Source organism: Protopterus annectens, chromosome 13.part0, assembly GCF_019279795.1.
Source record: "Protopterus annectens isolate FY-2018-M chromosome 13.part0, PAN1.0, whole genome shotgun sequence".
In the NCBI taxonomy this organism is placed as follows: Eukaryota; Metazoa; Chordata; order Ceratodontiformes; family Protopteridae; genus Protopterus; species Protopterus annectens.
The window spans coordinates 607,261,321-607,282,233 of record NC_056747.1 but is presented as its reverse complement, the minus strand read 5'-3'; the positions used below and the strand labels follow the sequence as shown (position 1 = coordinate 607,282,233).

At 39.1% G+C, this 20,913-nt stretch overlaps 1 protein-coding gene across 1 annotated transcript in view; it reads left to right on the top strand.

The window, feature by feature from the left end:
* Positions 1-19,201: 19,201 nt before the first annotated feature.
* The window catches only part of SMG8 (SMG8 nonsense mediated mRNA decay factor), a 223,517-nt gene continuing 221,805 nt past the window's right edge, over positions 19,202-20,913 (top strand). Inside the window, exon 1 of the mRNA XM_044054273.1 lies at positions 19,202-20,857. Within this exon, the coding sequence (XP_043910208.1) occupies positions 19,246-20,857 (1,612 nt within the window). The 5' untranslated portion in view covers positions 19,202-19,245. The remainder of the gene's footprint in view (positions 20,858-20,913) is intronic.

The window sequence follows — 20,913 nt, the reverse complement described above, 5'->3', positions numbered from 1 at the left end:
CTTACGTACTTCATTTTTTCATGTCCCCATAACTTTGAGTATTGCCAGAACCAATTTGTGTATGGGTACATAGTTTACGGCTATTGCCTTTGTTTTAGCTATATTAATTTTGTATCCTGAAAAGACTTAATGCTGTTTCAGAATGTTCCACAGCACTGAAATGTCCTTTTCTGGTCTTATTGGGTACAAAATAATATATTCTACAAATAAAGCCAACTTTTCCTGATTACCATACCAATTATGTCCTTGAATTTCTGTGTCCCCTATTTTCTTTGCCAGTGGTTCTAAATATATTGCAAATAACCAAGGGGAAAGATGACACCCCTGCCTGGTTCCTCTGTTCTAATAAAACTTAGCATCCACTTTAATTTTTGCCTCTGATTCCACATATATCCTCCTAATTAATCTTATTATTGTGCCAGGGAATGCAAATGCTTTCATTGCCTTCTCATAAAATCCCAGCTTACTGTGTTGGATACATCTGATGTTGTCTGTTCAGTCTTCATCAAACCTGTGGGTTCAGTTCCAACCCTCGGAACAGACTCAGCTGTTAGCAAGCTAAAGCTTCTGAACTACAGCTCCTCCCACCCTACCCATACTCCCTCACTCCTCCCAGATACCTCAGATCTTGTTTGCAGTGCATCAGCAAAGCATCATGGTCCATTAGTGCTCCTCTTTGGGTTACTTTTCAACATCCTTTGGATTACGTGAGTTGGCTTTTGGCCTGTTTCTTTCTAAGAACCTAACCTTCTAGCTTTTTGTACTGATTAACCTAGACCACATTACTACCTCATACCCCCACTTGTAATACTGTATCTTCTCACCACCTATGAATTCCACTATCTCCCTAACTCTCAGTATCCTACTTCAATTACCACCACTAACATCCAACCACACACCCCCACGCCAATACTATCCCACCTCTTTTCCACTTCCACTACTCCAATACCTCTCCATCCCATATGACCTACACATTTAAACCCTAGGACTAAAAACTATTACCAGCTCCTACTAAAGATCACCAAACTCATAAGGAGTATATTACCTAACCATATAGCCGATGGCGACATCCACCCGAACCCAGGCCCAAACACACCTGCTACCATTAACCCCACAAATAGCACTCCCTCTAACCTAAGAAGCTCATATGATGCCCCTAATTCATTACTAGTCTGTCACCTAAATATCAGAAGTATAAATAAGAAAATTCACTATCTACATGCCCTCCTGGACATGCACTCCCCCAATCTACTATGCCTTACAGAAACCCGTCTCAAACCCATTATCCCTGATAATGAAATTATAGCCCCCAACTACAATATAATAAGACTTGACCGGCAAGGTAAAAAAGGAGACGGAGTAGCCATCCTATATAAATCCACTCTTGAGGTATCCACAATTAGTACCCCACAAGACCTAACAACTACAAACTCCGAAACAATCATCACAAAAGTCCAACTTAACAAACACAAATCTATAAACATAGTATGTATCTATATTCCCCCAGGTAACAACATAGACACCTTAGAATGCACCCTCCAATGGCTATCCACTAACCACCCCCAAGAAACAATTATTCTCGGGGACTTCAATATCGACTGGATAACATGTTCATCAAACTACCCCACCACCCATATCAACTTACATGGATTCTCCCAGATTATTACTTCCCCCACCAGAATCAATATGCCCAACAATAAGGAAAGTATCCTAGATTGGATCTTAATAAATAACAAACCTCAGTTATACAAATCAGGCACCCTACCTGAGGACATGAGAGACCACCTCCTAACCTATATAATCAGAAAAAGGGATGACATGTCTCACCAAACCACCTTTAAAACCCTTTGGTATACAAAGAACTTTAACCTAACTAGTTTCCAGGCCGAACTTAACTCATGCAAATGGGCCAATCTTAAATTACTTCCCCTTGACAAAACAGTCTCAGACTTCAATGCTAGATTCCTTGCCATCTTAGACAGGCATGCTTCCTCACGAACAATCAGAACCAAAAATAAAATAGCTCCACAGCTAACCAATAGGACTAGACAAAAACTTATTGCTAGAAACACAGCATAGACCTCCTGGAGATCCACCAAATCCCCACTAGCCCACATTAGATACAAACAAATGAGAAATGAGGCAAGAAAGTCTATTGCGATAGACAAACAAAACTATTATTTCAATTTACAGCAAAAGCACCAAAATCAGCCTCAAAAATTCTGGTCAGGTCTTAATAAACTGCTCCACCCTGGTAAATCCTCAACCCAGACCCCTTCAGCTACCCTACAACTACCTCCTAAATGTGTTGCAAAGACCTTTAATACTTTCTTCACACAAACAGTTCAGTCCCTAGCTAATAATCTATCTCCCACCTCTTCTACCACTATCACATCCACTCAGGTAGATATCCCTCCCTTCAAATTTGATCCTATCCCCACTGACTATATTAAATCCCTACTTAAGAAACTAAAACCCACCACCCTGGCAGCAGACCTACTTCCTGTGGAGTTTCTGCAAAAGGTCGTTAATGAAATAGCATACTCTATCTTCATCTTAATCAATCGTACTATACATGAATCCGACATCCCCTCCATCTGAAAAATCTCCCACATTATTTCACTTCATAAAAGAGGAAACACCACTGAACTCTCTAACTACAGACCTATAACCATCCTATCTCCCTTAGCCAAAATAATGGAGAAATGCATACATAAGCAAATTCTAACTCACCTTACTCAGAATACTCTCCTAGCCCCATCCCAGCATGGATTTAGACTCGCCCATAGTACAACTACTGCCCTTCTCTCCTTTTCTCACACAATAAATCACAACTGTAATCAGAATAAGCTATCCTCTGCCCTCTTTCTCGATCTATGAAAAGCATTCGACATGGTGAATCACCACCTACTCCTAGACTCACTAAAATCACTTTCCTTAGACAACCCAGTAATCAACTGGTTCCACTCTTACCTGCATGGGAGACAACAAGCTGTTCTATGGAAAGACAATCTAGCCCCCATTTTATCTGTCACCCCTGGAGTACCCCAAGGTTCTATATTGGGTCCTCTCCTTTTCTCAATATTCATTAATGACCTACCCAAAGTTATCCCAGATGCAACATGTATACAGTATGCAGATAACTCCACACTGATCTGCTCTGCCTCCACTCCCACAGAACTACAATCCCTATCCCAAATCACCTTCAACAAAGTAAAGGACTGGCTCAATAGTCGCCGTCTCCTACTGAACCCAAACAAAGACAAACTACTACTTTTCTCCCCTACCCATAAGCTAACATCACCAGTAATTACAATCTCATCTAACAATGGCACCATAATATCTCCTGAACCTTGCACTAAACGTCTTGGAATAATCACTGATAATAATCTAAAGTCTGATGCTCATATAGACTAAACCATAAAACAGTTAACAAAAAAATAGGCTCATTGTATAGGATTAAACAATTCTTAACCCCTTCTGCCAGAACTGCCATAGCTCAAACACATCTGCTGTCAACCTTTCTCTACGCCTCACCCATCCTCACAAACCTAAGCAAATCAAACCTTAACAAAATCACTAGCTGCTATAACAAGATTTAGGGCTAGAACAAGGCTAGAGTTGCCACAGGTTCAGCTTACAGAACCCACCACTGTCGAATATTCACAAATTAGGCTGGCTAGAACTACCCAATCAGCTCCAGTATAACCAACTCATAATTATTCATAAAATCCTCTACCAACCCAGCAGTACACCCATTCTGACTAATATTATCACCCCCTACAGCAACCTAGCATCCCTCCGCTCATCCAACAGAATGCTAGTACAATCTACCAAAGCCAACAACTCAGCCGGAGAATCATTATTCTCCAACTCTGCTGGAAAAAAATGGAACTCACTTCCTGCTGAACTAACCACTACATCCTCCTTGCCCCAATTCAAACTATCCCTAAAGATGTATATAAACAGGGACTGGCTATGTCCATGTCTAAACCCAGACTAACCCAAAAAATAACAAGGAAAGGTAAGAAAACACAGCTCACAGGTGAAATATCCAATTATAACCATTCTCCACCCAGACAACATACACTTCTCAACAACCATTAGAATTCTATTGTCAGGAAGATAACTTGTAACTACCCATTCTGAGGCTATGCTCCTCTACCCCTCTACATACTATTTACAATAACTTCACTTCCTAGCTAACCACCTTTTCTCTTAACTATCATCCTTACATTCAACCTGTGAATACTTTTCTTTCTTTTTTACACACTTCAAAGATGTAAGATGTTATCTCTGTATATTTATACCATAAACCTACAATATTGCTTGATTTTAAATATAACCTTGACTATAAATTGCCAATGATTTGTTAATGTTCAGATTTCTATGTAACCACAACTTTAAAGTGTCACTTATTTGCAAATGTGGAGCTTTTCTCCCCGGGCCTCTGCTAAAAATGGACGTGTATCCAGTTGGACTTTCCCAGTTAACAAATGTAAAATAAAATAAATAAAAATAAAATAAATAAATGATTTAAAAAAATCTCTTTATTTTCAGTCTATAGTCTACTGCCATGTGTCTCTCTGTCGCGCCTTTCCTTTTTCTTCCCCTTTCTTTCTACTATGTCAGAGAAATCTGACAAACCTGTTGGATTTAAAAATGCACTTCCTGTGGGCAAAAGTCTGCACACGTTGAATTGTGCTATCTGCAAGGCCTTCATTCAACCGGGCCATTGCAGATAGAAGAAATAAACTGGCCATCAAAGGGCTGACTCCAACTCCTTCTCCAGCTATATCCCTTCTCTCTCAGGGGCTCAAAACCCTCCCAAGAATTCCAAGGAGGCCAGGGACCCTAAGAAATGGTCCCCAGACCCGCTCCATCTTACTCCTGTCTGAGCCTCCCAAAAAGGTTTCAAGAACTTTGGAGCAGAGCTCTGCATCTCTGATCTCTGCACCAACCCCTCCACCCTGTGCCACTGTCTCCTCATTGGAGCTGGAACCTTTGGTGCTGAGTACATCCCCTTGGAATGTCTCTCCCAGACCTCACTCCAGGCTTTCCTCCATTTCCTCATCTATCAAGTCCTCTCAGAGCCTATCAGAAAATTAGGTGGACAGACTGATGAGGAAATTTCTCCGTATGCAGATTCAGATGGGGGTAAGTCTGACTTCATCCCCCACAGGATCTGTGAACAGAGCTTCCCATTGTAGAATAGTTTCTCCTTCTTTGATCCAGCCTTCTGCTTCTGAGCTCCTGTATCTGTCAGTCCCAGGTGCTGGTTCATTGGGTCCTGTAGTAATTTTGACTTCAAGCCCGACTGCTTTCTTGACTCGCTCGGTGCTTACTGCATTGGGTCCAAGTGCATCTTGGAGCTGAAGCCTCAACATTGAGTCCTGGGGATGACCTTGACTCAGAAGTTGTTGGAGCTGTCACTTTCCCATGGTGTCTCAGCATTTGACAGCTTGGCACTGACTCCCCCTCAGAGCATAGGGCCGCTGGTGACTGGGGATGGTCTGTTCCTGACCCTTTGGGCAGAGGAGGCTTTGTTGGCACTATGGGAGACACTCGGCCTTTGAGGTGGTGGAGAGGGTCCTCTCCACTCCTAGGAGATTCCCAGCTTCTACAGTATTGGATCCACCCCTTCCCCTCTTAAGCTCTGTGTCAAAGACCTCACTTTTGCCACCAGGACAACTGACCCCTCAGGGCCTCCAGTGTCTTCCACTTGTGGAAGCCCAAACTTCTTCTGACACTTTCCCAGAACACCCTTCACCCCCTTGAGTAGGCTTCCTGGAAGAAAATGTGCAAAAGGAGATACCTAGAATCTCCAGAGGAATCTCTCATGATAGATACTGACTTCAGTTAAGGGGAGGGGTCCCATAGATCTCCACCTGACATTTCCTTTGGAGACATTTTGGAAATCATGCATCAGAGAGGTGTCTGGTTAGCCCCAAACCCCACCCAGGATGAGTCAGTGTTCCTGGAGGTCTTTGAGACCGGTCCATCTACATCCTGGGTGTCCCCCCCTGCAGACCCCCTAGTGGACTTGGTGTCTGCAAATGCATGGAAGGAACCAGACGCTGCAGAGCCGATACCAAAGAGAGCTGATAAAATTCTCAGTGCCCCTCAGGACAGACCCCACTGGATGAAGGGCATTCCAGTAGATGCCATGGTGGTTGCTGCGGCCACCAACAAAGAGCTTACCTAGGAAAGCTCTACTGTCCATCTCCCTAACAGGGAGTCTAGAGCTATGAACACATTTGCCCTCAAAGCAGTGAACTACCTTTCCCATTTTACGAGGCTACACAGGGACTTGCTTAAGGAACTCTCTAGCTCCAGTCCTGAGTCCATGATGGCAGAGGAATGGAAATCCTTTTACTCCCATATGGCCACTCTGCAGTCCATTTCCAGTGTGTCTATGATGCTCATTTCTCACACAGTTGGGCGTACCTGTAGGGTGACCAGCTCTGGCATTGCCCTTCACATCATGCCTGGCTGTGTGATTTTGTGGAACCCTTTAAGGCATCATTTGTCATTGCCCCCTTTGACAGTTCCTCCCTTTGGACTGACAGTTCAAGACACACTCTCCTGCAGCATGAAAGATGGAAAGACCCTGTCTGCCATTGAAATCCACTTCAATAACCTACAAAAGTCCTGTTCCAGGAATTAGTGTGGGGAAAGAAGTTGTGGTTCAGAAAGTCCTAGGGTCCTTTCCAGGACACTCTGGGAGATATTTCCTCTGGGGCAGAGGAGGAATAATTTGAGTGGTAGACACCACCCATGTGGCAGTGGAGGTCTGGTAAATCAGGGATCTCTGGATTCTCCTTCAGGGAAATCCTTGCAGCATCCCTGAAGCTCTGCCTCACAGTTCCTCTCTGGAGGCAGCTGGAGGATGTTGTTTCTTGCACCTAAGAGTCAGGTTAGCCATCACAAATTACCAATGGGTGCAATTAATCATATCCAGAGTTTACTCTATTCCCTTTTTAACCCCCCCCCCCCCAAGCCAGAGAAATACCTCCCTGATGTACCACCCAATCTGAGGGAGGCAGCAGCTTTGGAAATCACAAAGTTGCTTCAAAAAAGAGATATCCAGGAGGTCCCTCCAGAACAACGCGGATCAGAATTTACTCCCAGTTCTTTTTAGTTCCAAAGAAAACAGGGGACCTCAGGTCCACACTGGACCTAACTTACCTGAACAAATCAATGAAGCACATGAAGTTCAGGATGGTCACATTTCTGTCCATCCTTCCCTTTCTACAGAAGGATGACTGGATGTGCTCGACAGACCTAAAGGATGCATACTATCATATCAAAATGAACAGACACTCCAGAAGATACCAAGCAGGGAGTCAGTCACTACCAATTTTGTGCGCTTCCATTTGTTCTCACCACAGCCTCCAGGGTGTTCACCAAAAATATGATAGTAGCTGCAGCTCACCTCAGACTGCAGGGATTCCACATGTTTCCTTATCTGGATGACTGGCTCCTAGTCACACCAACCAGGCATCAACTGTTCCAGGCCAGGGACTTTCTCTTGCAATTGGCTCCAACCTTAGGGATCACTATAAATCTTCAGAAGTTGCAATTGCAACCAGTACAAATGATAGATTTTATAGGACCCCATTTGGACACTATTAAAACCCTGGCCTATCTTCCACCAGACAGGATTCTTTCACTAAGGACGCATATCAGACAAAATGCTAGTGGTTCCAGTTTCTCCAGCAAATCTTGTTCTCAGGACTTTGGGCTCTTTGGCCGCAACAATAACATTATTGCCGACAGCTCATTTGCACATGAGAGTCCTTCAGTGATCCCTTCTGCACCAACCTCTGAATCACCCTATAAGACTGTCTTATGTGTGTAGAAATTTTCTATTGTGGTGGCTTCATGATCCAGATGTCGCACAAGGCCGACCATTCATTCTTCCCACTCCCATTGCCACACTGACCACGGATGCCTCTCAGCTGGGGTGGGGGGGCATTATCTGGGATGGACAGTTGAAGGCACGTGGACTCCCCAGGAGACAAACCTGCTTATTAACACCCTAGAGATGATGATAATGCTTCTAGCATTGCAAGCACTTTGCTCCCTTCTTCCTCTAAGGACAATTGTGATTCAAACCAACAACGTCTGTTGTGTGCTACATCAACAAACAGGGTGGAACCAGGTCTTATCCCCTTTGTCAAGAAGCAATGAGAGTGTGGCAATGGGCTCTCTCTACCAACTGCTTTCTAGTTGCAATGCACATTCCTGGGAAGCACAGCATACTGGCAGACAGGCTCAGCAGAGTCTTATTGATGCCCCATGAGTGGTCTCTGAATTAGTCAGTGGTTAACAGAATTTTCCTCAAATGAGATCAAGCTTGTTGTGACCACTTCACTTCTCCCCTCAACAACAAATGCAGCAAGTACTTTGCCATGATCCCTCCACAGGGACAGTCACCAAGAGATGCTCAAGTCCATGCTTGGTCCCCCCGGTGTACATTATGCTTTCCTACCTGTTCCTCTGATCCCCAAATTCCTTCAGAAAGCATACAGGTTGAAGAGCAAAGTGATCCTCATTGGTCCCTTTTGGACAAGACAAGTCTGTTTCACCTTCCTGTGGTGTCATCTGATTTGCCCTCCATGGACGCTGTAACCCTTTCCAGATCTTCTGTCTCACCCCTCAGGGTAGCTCCATCCAGACTTGAAATTAACCACATTGTTTCTCCATTTCCGATGATGGCTAGACACTTCATGCTTTCTTTCCCAGTTCAGAAGATTCTGATTTCCTCCCATAAGTCTCCTACCAGAAAGATTTATAAAAGTAAGTGGAAACGGTTTTCCATTTGGGCCCAGCAGCATCACATTGACCCACTCGCAGTGCCCATTTCAGCAATCTTGGATTTCCTAGCTGATCTGTTTCTTTCAGGGGCCAGTTTTTCTACCGTCAGTCTTCAGTTGGCAGCCATTTCTAACTTAAACAAAAACCAGCAACGACACCTGAGGAATCAGTGAAAATAATAAATGCTCCAGTTTTAAAATCATGATGTTTATTCACAGTTATAAATGCTTAACAGTCTCACCACATTTTTGTCTACCGATACAGGACATCTTCAGATAACAACCAAAATACCAACTCAAACCCTTGTACCCCTTTAAACTAATTAAGACAACTTTATTACTTAATTAACATCAGTCATTCAATTATGGTCTTAAAAATGTATATACATATAGTTTTAAATAATATATACGTCTTTCATTTATGACATTAAAATCACTTAAACTTTAATACTTAATAAAATACATAAAACCATGTTCCAAAACAAAAGGTGCTTTTAAATACTTCTTCATAGTCTGATTGTTGTTAAAGCTTAGCTGCTCTTAATTTCAACACTGGAGCTAGGGAAATGTTTTCATTCAAGCCTGGGAACCTGGAAATTACAGTTTTTTTTTTAAGAAATGGTAGAGTATAACCATAGAGGTGACCCCTGAGAAACAAAAATATAATATAGGGAAGTCTTCTAGCAATTGGTTCTGGAGGCTAACAGGTTCCCACGCTTGAATGAAAACATTTTACTAGCCCCAGTGTTGAAATTAAGACTAGCTAAACTTTAACAACAATCAGATTATGAAGAAGTGTTTAAAAGCACCTTTTGTTTTGGAATATGGTTTTATGTATTTTAAAAAGTTTTAAAGGTTTTATGATACACTAAACAAGTTTTCACTTTTTATTATTATTAGGTTTGATATGTTTCATTTATTTTAACCATTAGATGGTAATATTGTTTTTTTAATATACTCCACTGGTCCTATTCAGCAAATAAATTTGAAAAATTGAGTTTAGTAATGCAAGATTATGTTTTAGGCTTTCAAAAAAACTCAGGGTGGTTATTTTTGTATGTTTTTTTCAGTAATAAATCTTTATTGTTTTACCAATTGTTCATACAATATTAAACAAAAAGCAAACAATACCCAAATAAAGCTTCTAACAACCATACTACAATATATGTACACTATTTACATGAATGCTTCCATCAGTTAAACAAAATCAATAAAGAAGAGAAAGGAACATCTGATAAAGAGAATCAAAAGATCTAATATCATTATAATGAATTATTATTACTAACTTTCAAATTAAGTATGTATATCCAGGGGTTAAAATGGATTTGGTACATTAAGCCAATACAATGTTGAAAATTTGTTCCCATATTTTCGGATTATTTATATTTCTTCTATGATTCTTAATTAGTAGTTTGTGTGCTAAAATATGTTTCATCGCTAAACTTTTACAGTTTTCCCATGAAGTTTGAGATGGATTCAACCAATTTGTAGCTATATAAAGTTTCATTAACAAGAAAATATTTATAAGTATAATCATTTGGGTTCTATCCAAGTTATTGGGAGGGATATGTAAAATCATAAATTCCCAAGAAAGTGTAGAATGTTGATAACCCATCTTTTGTAGTTGAATTTTTAAGGAGTTCCAAAGTTTATATATACATTTACAGCTCCAGAACATGTGCAAGAGATCCGCCGTTTGATCTTTACAGTATGGACCTTTAGGCGAGTTTTTAGAGTTGAATTTATGCAAGCTAAGACGTGTGTAGTAGGCATTATTAAATATCATCAATTGGGTAAATATTAACTTTTGAAAAGAGATTGATTTTATTGTTAAGTTAATTGCTTTTAATATTTTATTTTCTTCTATCAATGGTATTTTTTCTTTCCAATATTTTGACAAGAGTATTTGATTTTGGTATTTCAAATATTTTACCAGTTTACTTGTAGAAGTTATAAATTTGGTATCCTGTCTAAGAGTTAACCAATTTCTGTTTGGTTTTAAGTCTCTCCTATGTTTGGTATAGTAGAAAGTATTAAAGTTTAAGTGATTTTAATGTCAAAAATGAAAGACATATATATTCTTTAAAACTATATGTATATGTTTTTAAAAGCATAATTGAATGATTGATGTTAATTAATATAATATAATTTCCTTAATTAGTTTAGAGGGGCATATATATAAGGGTTTGAGTTGGTATTTTGTTTGTTACCTGAAGAAGTCATGTATCTGTGGACGAAAATGCAGTGAGACTGTTTAGCATTTATAACTGTGAATAAACATTGTGATTTTAACATCGGAGCATTTATTATTTTCACTGACTTCTCAGGTATCTTTGGTTTTTGGTTAGTGGTTTTCTTGAGAGACACCTGGATTTTCCTCCTTCCTTTTTGTATATGCTTTGAGCCATTTCTAACTTCTGTATTGGAGAAAATCCTGTATCCTTAGCTTTTTTTTAGACTTTTCAAAGCTTTTCTCAGAGGTATGTTTCTTCTTTGTCCCCTATCAAAGATCCTACCCCTCCATGGGATCTCACATTGGTTCTCCAAGCTCTGAACTTACCTCACTTTGAACCTACTGAAAAGGCAGAGTTAACATTTTTTTCCTGGAAAACAGCATTCTTAGTAGCCATTACTTCTGCCAAAAGGGTGTCGTTGCTACAAGCCTTATCTTCCAAACCCCTCTATCTTATTTTTCATAAAGACAGCATTACTCTACAAACTAATCCCTCATTCTTACTTGCCTAAGTTCACTTCTGTAAATACCATTAATCAATCTATCATCCTCTCTGTGTTATTCCCAAATTTTCAGAATAAGGGAGAATATATGTTGTACCTTTTAGATGTTCATAGACAATTGCGCTTCTATCTGGATAGAACAAAATCTTTCAGAAAATCTGACCAGCTATTTGTGGCTTTCTCAGATCCTAAAAGGGAAAGCTGTTGTCAAAGCTGCCATTGCTCAATGACTGTGGGATTGTATTTCTTATGTTTATTCATTGAAGAATGTTCCTTGACCTAGGCAAGTCAGAGCTCATTCCACAAGATCTATAGCCACATCTCAGGCTTTTTGGTCTAGGGTTTCTTTGGAAGACATTTGTGTGGATGCTTCATGGGCAAGTTCTCACACTTTTATTTCACATTACAAACTTGATATAATCTCTAGAAATAAGGCTGCTTTTGGCTCTGGAGTACTTTGGAATATCCTTCCATGAGGCCAGCCAGATTTATGTAGCTGGGGACTCTGACCCACGGTTTTGATGAAGACTGAACAGACAACATCAGATAAAGATGTCATGTACTCATCATAACATTCAGTCTGTGTTATCTGCTTCAGTCTTTATCAGCCTTTCCTCCCTCCTTCCCCCTGCCTTTGTATTTGAAGGACTTGATGGATAATACTGGGAACCTCTGTTCCTGCTTTGAGCTTCTGAGCATCTTTTAGGCTCTCTTTTTAAAATTTGTATTTTTATATGCTGAGAAAATTAGCAGCAAATTCGATCTGAGGTATCTGGGAGGAGCTAGGGATTATGGGTAAGGTGGAAGGAGCTCTAGTTTGGAAGCTTTAGCTTGCTAATGACCAAGTCAGTTCTGTGGGTTGGAACTGAACTCACAGGTTTGATGAAGACTGAAGCAGATACAGATAGAATGTTATGGTGAGTACATAACTTCATTTTTCTCTGCATCAAGACCTACCAACAACAGTGGTATTTTCTTACATTCTGCTTCCCTCTAGATCATTGTAAATATTAGAACACAAACGGCAACACCACAACTGATAAAACAAGATGGTCAGCTCACCGTCCCAGCTAGATTTAAAAAGTAGCGTGCAGGCTTACTCGAATAAGGCAAAAATGGTGTATATCCAAAGATATATTTATTGAAGACAATCCACAGTATAGGAAACTAAAATCCACATAAACAACTGTTAAGCGCTTTCATCCGCTTATCTCAGACTTCTTCAGAACAGCTGATTGGGAGTCAATCCTTTTAAAATCTTTTTGGCGCCATTCTAAAGGCAAAAATTTAAAGTGCCAGTGCTTAATATAATTTGTACATATTTTAAAAAACATAATTATAAAGACAACCAATTCATCAATATATCCTAAGACTTACTAAAACCTTAAATAATAAATAATATAAATACTTTTCTAAAAGATACTAAATAATAAAATTGCAATACCAAACTTCATACCCCATTGATGTAACTAACAAACACAGACATAACATTATCATAACATATTGCACCTGATGGTGACTGATCAAGCCAACATTAGAAAGGGTTTGATAGAAATAAAATAATTTATACCCAGTTTCTTTGTGGCATCGGTCAACACTTGCCAGATGCTTTCTTTTTTGCTTAGTATTGCTTTAAAATTGCCCCCTCTATTTGATTTTTTCCAAAAATTTTTTAAGAACAATATATTTTACAATCTTTAAAATAATACAAAAAAACTACAGTTTAAATAATTATACCAACATAGACATAATATGAAAACATTGGTTAAGAATAGATATAGGATAGTGATTTAATAGAGAAATTTTAGTCAGTTTCTAGAGAAATTAAAGGCAAGTTATTATAATACGAACAGGAACTGCAATATGAAGTGAGGCAAAAACAGTCTTATGGTATGCTTAGAAAGAAAACCAAGGGAGAGAAATTGATTGAAGTAAGGAAGGGCATGAAGAAGGGAAAGAAAGGAGATATAAGGTATGAATATGTATTTGTTCACATTTAGGGATACAGCTTATCATGGTGTTGAGTAAGAACAGACCTAGCTTTTGATTAAGAAGTCTTTCAGAATGATTTTGAGGGATGGGAGGGATGGTATTGACCTAATGGATATAAATAAGGAGTTCCAGGTCTTAGCAACATGGTACAAGTGCAGATAATGCCCAACAGATTTGACAGGTTTGTGCACAGACAAGAAATTTTGGCCAGTGAATCATAATACTCGACTGGGAATATAGTTGTGTAGAATGTTATTTAGTACTGGACAATCAGATAGATTCTGGATAATTTTATAGGTGGTTAAGAAGTGGTGTATATGTTAGTTGATGGGGTAATTCTAACCAATTTAGGCTTTTTAGTGTTATGCAGTAGTAGGTTCTGAAAGGAGTATTTGCTGCAAATTTAACAACTTTGTTATAGCATTGTTCAAGTTTTGATTTTTTGTCATTGCCTGAAGGTTAGTAAGGATGAGAGTGCTATAAAGAAGTGTGGGAGGAGATAAGTAGTGGCAAGTGTACCTTTTTGGCTGTATAAAGCATCTTTAGTTTTTCATGATTTTTTTCTTATGCAGTTTTGTATATGAAGATTGAATTTAAGATTATCATCCACTATCCTCTGTAATAATTTGCTATGAGAAGTGACTTCAATAGTTGTAGTATCAGGAGAGAGAGAGGACTTTAAATATTGTTTTTTCATGGGAGAGAGATTTGGGCAAACGTATTATTATTTATTTATTTTTAGGGTTGCGCATGAGTTGTGAGTTCAAAGTCATGTTTCAGTTGCTGTTAAATCTTTCTGAATAATTTTTGCAGATGTAGCATGTTTTCAGATGTACAAATGAGCATCTGGGTTCTGCATTAGAGAGGCCTGTTGTGTAGATGTGTGGAGGGTGTTGGTGAGAATGTTAAACGGGAGGAGTCCAAGAATAGACCCTTGTGGTACACTGATGGTGACTGGGATGTATGGAGAGAGGGTAGAGTGGCATTTATCTGACTGATACCTATTGAATATGTAGCTTTTGAACCAAAGAAGGGTGGGCCGAGAGAGGACTTAATGAGGACATTTGAAGTAGAAGCTTGCTGTGACAAACTGTGTTGATGGCTTTAGACAAGTCTAGAAATACGGAAGAGACTATTTGGCCATTATCTATACTTTTATTGACAGTATCTATATAGGTTAGAAGTGCGTTATTACTACTATGGGAAGGACAGAAGCCATGTTGTGTGGAGATAGGAGTTCTTCCTGCAGGAGATAGTTTAGCAATTGTTTTTAAATACATTTTTCAAGTATTTTGCAGATAGGGATAAGATTTCTATAGATCTAAAGTTAGTAATGTCTATTGAATTTTCTCTTTTGTGCAGAGGGATAATGTGTGACTTTTTCCAGAGATAAGTAACATAGGATTCCTGGATTGACCTATTTATAAGGATTGAGACAGAGTAGGCAATACTATCAGCTGCTATTTTAAACTATTCACTTGGAATGTCATCAGCTGAAGTAGAACATGGTTTGAGTTTGTGTAAGAGTAGTTTTATATAGCCTGTAGGCACAGGTTTGAAGGTGAAGGTGGATGTGGTGATATGAGTCTGCTAGGCAGGGTTAGAATTAGATGTTGGGGAATCCTTGGTTAGAGATGCTATACTAGCTATGAAATATGAGTTGAACTGTATTGTGATTTTGAGTGATGACTTATTTGGAGAGGAGTTAGGCTTGAATTTATGGCTGGGGTGCACGATTTTTCTAATGGCTGTCCAGAATTTTTTATTGTTGCATTTACTATTATTCTGAAAGTTATTATAGTATAGTTTTTATCTTCATTAATTTTATTTTTAGTATTATTGAGAAGCATTCTGAAGTTTTCATGATATTGTGTTTTATATTTTTGCCATTTTTTGCCATGCTCTTTCTCTTTCCTACATTAGCATTCAACTCTTTTTGGACAGACAGATTTCATTATTTGTTTTTAGTCACTTCCTTCTAGGAGGTGCAAGGCTATTCATGATATTCAGGAAAGTTATATTGAATCCATACACAGCATCATCTAAGGGGTGGAATTTTAGGAAGTTCCAGTTAATAGTTGACAGGTTAGTAATAAACATTTCTTGGTTAAACTTGGAAAGATTGCATGTTGTTTTATAAACATGCTTTCTAAGTGGATATGTGAGATGTTTGGTTGTATAGATTGTAGAACGATCAGTGAAACAGTCATTGTACCTGTAGTGGTGTATTTGCTAGGGTCTGATACTAGGATCCAGTCTAATAGTGAATTTGAAGTCTTGCTACAATATGTGGGGCTATTATTTAGCTATGTGAAACCCAATAAGTTCATACTAGATGTAGGGAGTTAAGAATTTATGTCCAACCAATTGATATTCACATCACCTAGTAGTATTTTTTCTTGTCAAATTTTTATGCATATCCAATGTAGGATATCTTCCAATATATCTGTATTGTTGCCAGGAGGATTATAATTGTTCAGTTTAAGAAAAGTAATAAGAAGCTCTGCTGAACTGAATTTTGGTATTGGTTTGTTGTAAATGGAAATGCAGTAGTTGCTGGGAAATATTCAAACAACCTTTCCTCTTTATATGGTAGTTGTTGGGAAATATTAAAACAACCTTTCCTCTTTATATGGTAGTTATGGATGATATTATAGCCAGGAGGTGTAATTACTGAATCATTTATACCGAGTTTAAGCCAAGTTTCTGTTACAATGAGAATATCATACTTGTGTTGTGTAAACTAGGAATGTAGTTCAACAGTTTTATTTCTTATGCTTCTAACATTTATGGCAGTAAAAGTTAGATTACTGGGGTCTGGGTTGACCATTGTCGGGTAAAAGTAATGTGTGGAAGAGAATCATCTTGATGTTCATTGTGATAGGCGGGGCTAGGATTAGAGTGAATGTCTCCTCCTAGAAGGATTTTAATACATTGGAGAGCTATTGATAATTGTTTTTTGGAGAGTATTTTTCCACTTAATTTTGTTTTGGTTTTGGTTTTGGTTTGAGATGAAATGGAGTTAATCAGTGTATATATGGGATAAAGATGACAGGCATCATTAAATAGATTTGGTGAGATGTGTGGAGAGTGTACGCAGGAAGTATGAATAGGTGGTTGGTACAGAGTGAGAAATATATTGAGAGCTATTATAGAGTTATGGTAAGATGACAGATGGCCCAGTAGCTGTAGAAGAACAGAGAATGATGTGAGGAATAGCATGATTAATAAAGGAATCTGTATTTTATAGTTGGCAGGTAGTGGGGAATTAGGGATCAAGAAGGAAAAAGAATTTTCAGGGTAGAAAGATATTTAGTGATGGTGGAGTCTGAAAGCTTACAGAAGGGTAGGTAGGTAGGAAAGAGGTATATTCTATGAAATAAGAGAGTTGCCTGTCCTAGTATTTTCTCTGGAATGTAAGGAATATAGGCTTTTAAAATGCTAAGGTATGAGAATGTAGTTAAACTATGAAGAAAAGAGGGTTTATTTGGAAAAAGTAAAGGATACAATGTAGAATATATAGGGGATGTTAGGGAGGGATGTGACGATGAATGAATACAGTACAAAGCAGTATGAGAGGGAGATAGGTAGTTGGGAATAGTGCTAAAATATTAAATGGAATCTGGGAATTAGGTGAAAAGAAACAGGAGTGTTTGCATGACAGTAGTCAGGTTATTTGGGAGGGTTAGGGAATAGGAGTCACAACTTAAATGTGTATGTAGGAAGTGTAATAGTAGATTAAGAGGGGTGGGTGGGAAGTGGAGTTAGTGTAGGGGAGCATAGTGAGGCTGACCATAGCTGGCTTCCACCTTCAGGTCAAATTATAACAGAGAATAATCTGCAGTTAGCATGGAAGTACAAAGTAAAACAGGTTTTCTTTTATTTCCTGAATGCAGAAATCTATCAGCCAGGATGACTAAGTAACTGGTGTATACAGTGTAAATTATTGGTCAAGAGAAAGGACAGTGGCCAACTTAGTAAGAGGTCATTAGATTGCAAAGACTACTCTTTTGGGGGAAAGGGAAGTTAAAGACAATTTCCAGCACAGATAGGTATTTGACTAGTTGAAGTTAATACACAGCAAGGGTCTTCAAGGTAAACTTTCTGCAGTGAAGTTCAGTCTTTATCTGGTATTACTATCTCTTTTCTTCATGGGTATCTGTTGACATTGACTGCTTCTCTGCTGACTGGAGAGCCTCCTGCATTATCCATCCTTCCACAACCCCTTTTCCCCATTTTTGTACATGGCATATGAAAATGAATTTGAACTTATTTTTGTTTGATTTTCAGCTGCTATTGAAATACTGGAAAGAGTTTGATCTGCATTTGCTGGGTCACTATACAGTCTTCTGCTCCCATCCCAAACTATAGTGTCCTGGTGGGTAAATCGTGAGGTGGCTTGCCATTCATTCACATTCTGTGGGCTGGCAAGAATTTCATCTGCCTTTAGACTTGTCTTCATGCCAGTGCTGAAAAATATTTTTTACACAGCTGGGTACAGAAGCTTATTTCTAAGGCTCTTAGCCAGCAAAAACTGATAGCTGGCATGCAAAATAGTAATATCTGAGTTAGTAATATTGTGACTGAGGTGAAGGATGGAGGAATATAATTTGAAAACACAGTTGATGGACTATAGTTAGAGTTGAAGTGTGTAGTCTCACCAATGTTTTAGTGGGTTGTGGTATAAATTACTAGATGAAGCAAGAGTAAATGGAGTGGTTAAGGTGGGAAGAGTGAGTGAAGAAAGGGGTCTGATTGCGGTGATCGTTATAAATTACTAGATGAAGCAAGAGTAAATGGAGTGGTTAAGGTGGGAAGAGTGAGTGAAGAAAAGAGTCTGATTGCAGTGATCGTTAAGAGTATGTAGAGAAGGAAGGGAAGTGCAGCAGGTATCACACTCGCCACTGGTGCAGAAGGACGTGGTTCCATTCACCAAGTTGACTGATTGCTGAAACTGGAGTGCATCGTCCTTCGCATACGGAGTTAAACCAAAACCCAATCTGCCTGAGTTGGTAGTACTTCAGGTGGATATAAAAAATCCCACATACCTCTCAACTCTACAGATTTTCACAGAATGTCCAGATTTTTGCCTCATATTTTTGGTGTGTTCCTCCTAAAATCTGTACCTTTCTGTCACATAGCTGAGGCTTGAAGTCATGAAATAATGACAAATATTTGAGTTTAAGACTCCACATCCTTCAGAAAATTCACGTTAATGCAAAACCTATTATTCTGTCAACTTGCAAAGTTTGTAAGAGCAGTATTTAAAATCTGTCCCAATTTGTCTCCCCATCATTTTAGCCTTTCCGGATTTTTTGCTCTAACAGGTTGAGAGGTATGCACAATGCACTACACCTATTCAAAAGAGGGGAAGTTCCCCTATGCCATGGCCACATTTTCCGTAGTAGTATAAACACCACCTCGGGTCTAACCTGAAAAGAGGTTACTAGCTTAGTGGGACTAATTTGGTAAAAATGATAAAATAAATACTGACCAACAATGATTATCAGTGATTTACCATAAAAACTGCCATGCCAAAAATATGAGGCAAAATCAGGGATAGGTAATAGGTCAGAGTTTATGATGTAAGTGGTAATTTTATACAGAGGAGGGAATAAGAAAGCTGTTCTATGCATCGGCATAGTAAACCGTTCCGCTGTCGAGAAAAGTCCCTGACATCGGAACCTATCTGTCGGACATGAAGGAACAACTTCCGGTTTCCGCACGGTCATTTTTTTTTTTGAAACACTGTTCGGGAAGTAAGTACTGTGTCAAAATGAAGGGAAGGGTAATGGGTTCTCCAATTCCTGCTAGGGTTCTTCTTTTAGAGTCAGATCCTGAACAGGCTTCTTGGAAAGATGATGAAGTCTGCGTGGTGGGAATCTTTGGTAAAACGTCCTTCCAAGTCAAGTCTGAAAAATGTTCACTTATCAACACCCTGTGCGATAAACAAGCTTTCCCCCTTTTTCATGAAGAAGATCAGGATGGACAACAGAGTAATACTTTTATTCAGACTTACTATAATCAGGAAAATAAAGTACTTTACCTGATTCTTACATCCGTTTGCGATACATACCAATTAATGCAGGCTTGCACAGATTTGAGTGACCATATACCTCACGCGGAGGCACACGAGTTTTGGAAAAGTGAAGAGAAAATGTACTGCATGAGTTTACTTTATATATTCTGCGTGTGTCACATCGTGCTTTTAGTTCATCCCACTTGTTCCTTTGATATTACGTATGATAGGCTTTTTAGAGCGTTAGACAACTTACGACAAAAAGTCCTTCCTTCTCTAAAGATGATCATTAAAGATTGTGCAGTTGGAAAAGAATGGAAACTGAACTGTAGACCTTGCCCCCCTCGACTACTCTTTGTTTTTCAGTTAAATGGAGCACTTAAGTTGGAACCAAAAAATCAAGATGCATCTGTTATAGATAAACCCAAAAAGCATTCTCCCAAAAGAAGGCTTCAACATGCTTTAGAAGATCAAATTTACAGAATTTTTAGGAAAAGTAGAGTATTGACCAATCAGAGTATCAACTGTTTGTTTACGGTTCCTGCAAACCAAGCTTTTGTTTATGTAGTACCAGGCCAAGATGAAGATCCAATTGGAATGTTGATAGGAATGTTAAGAAGTACTTGTACCATTAAGGAAAGTGAGCCTTTGGTACCAATGACAGGACCACGGCGTTATCAAAGTATGCGATATGCTCGGCAGCCCTCATTTACTGTAGAAAGTAGTTCTAGCTCCTCTGGTCAACTAGTGGATTGCACACTGAAGGAGTTCTTATGGCAACATGTGGAATTGGTCCTAGCAAAAAAAGGATTTGACGATAGTGTGGGTAGGAATCCTCAGCCTTCTCATTTTGAACTACCTACATACAAAAAGTGGGTCTCTGTAGCCTCTAAATTATTTGAAGCTGTAATTGATGGAAAAGAGGATGGCCTAGCATCTCTTAATGGAGAGTTGACACTAAAAATTCAAGGGCAGCTTAAAGTTTTGGAAGGATTTTTAGATGCAGATACTAAATTTTCAGAAAATCGGTGTCAGAAAGCACTTCCCTTGGCTCATAGTGCTTACCAGTCTAATTTGCCACATAATTATACAACAACTGTTCACAAGAACCAGCTAACACAGGCTTTGCGGGTTTATAGCCAGCATGCTCGTGGGCCTGGTTTTCAGAAATATGCTGTCCAGCTTCATGAGGATTGCTATAAGTTCTGGAGCAACGGGCACCAGCTGTGTGAAGAGAGAAGTTTGACAGACCAGCACTGTGTTCACAAATTTCATCTACTTCCCAAACAAGGTGAGCTGCTTAAAGCATGACAAAACAAAGATCTTCTTCAGCTTACTGAAGTTAGA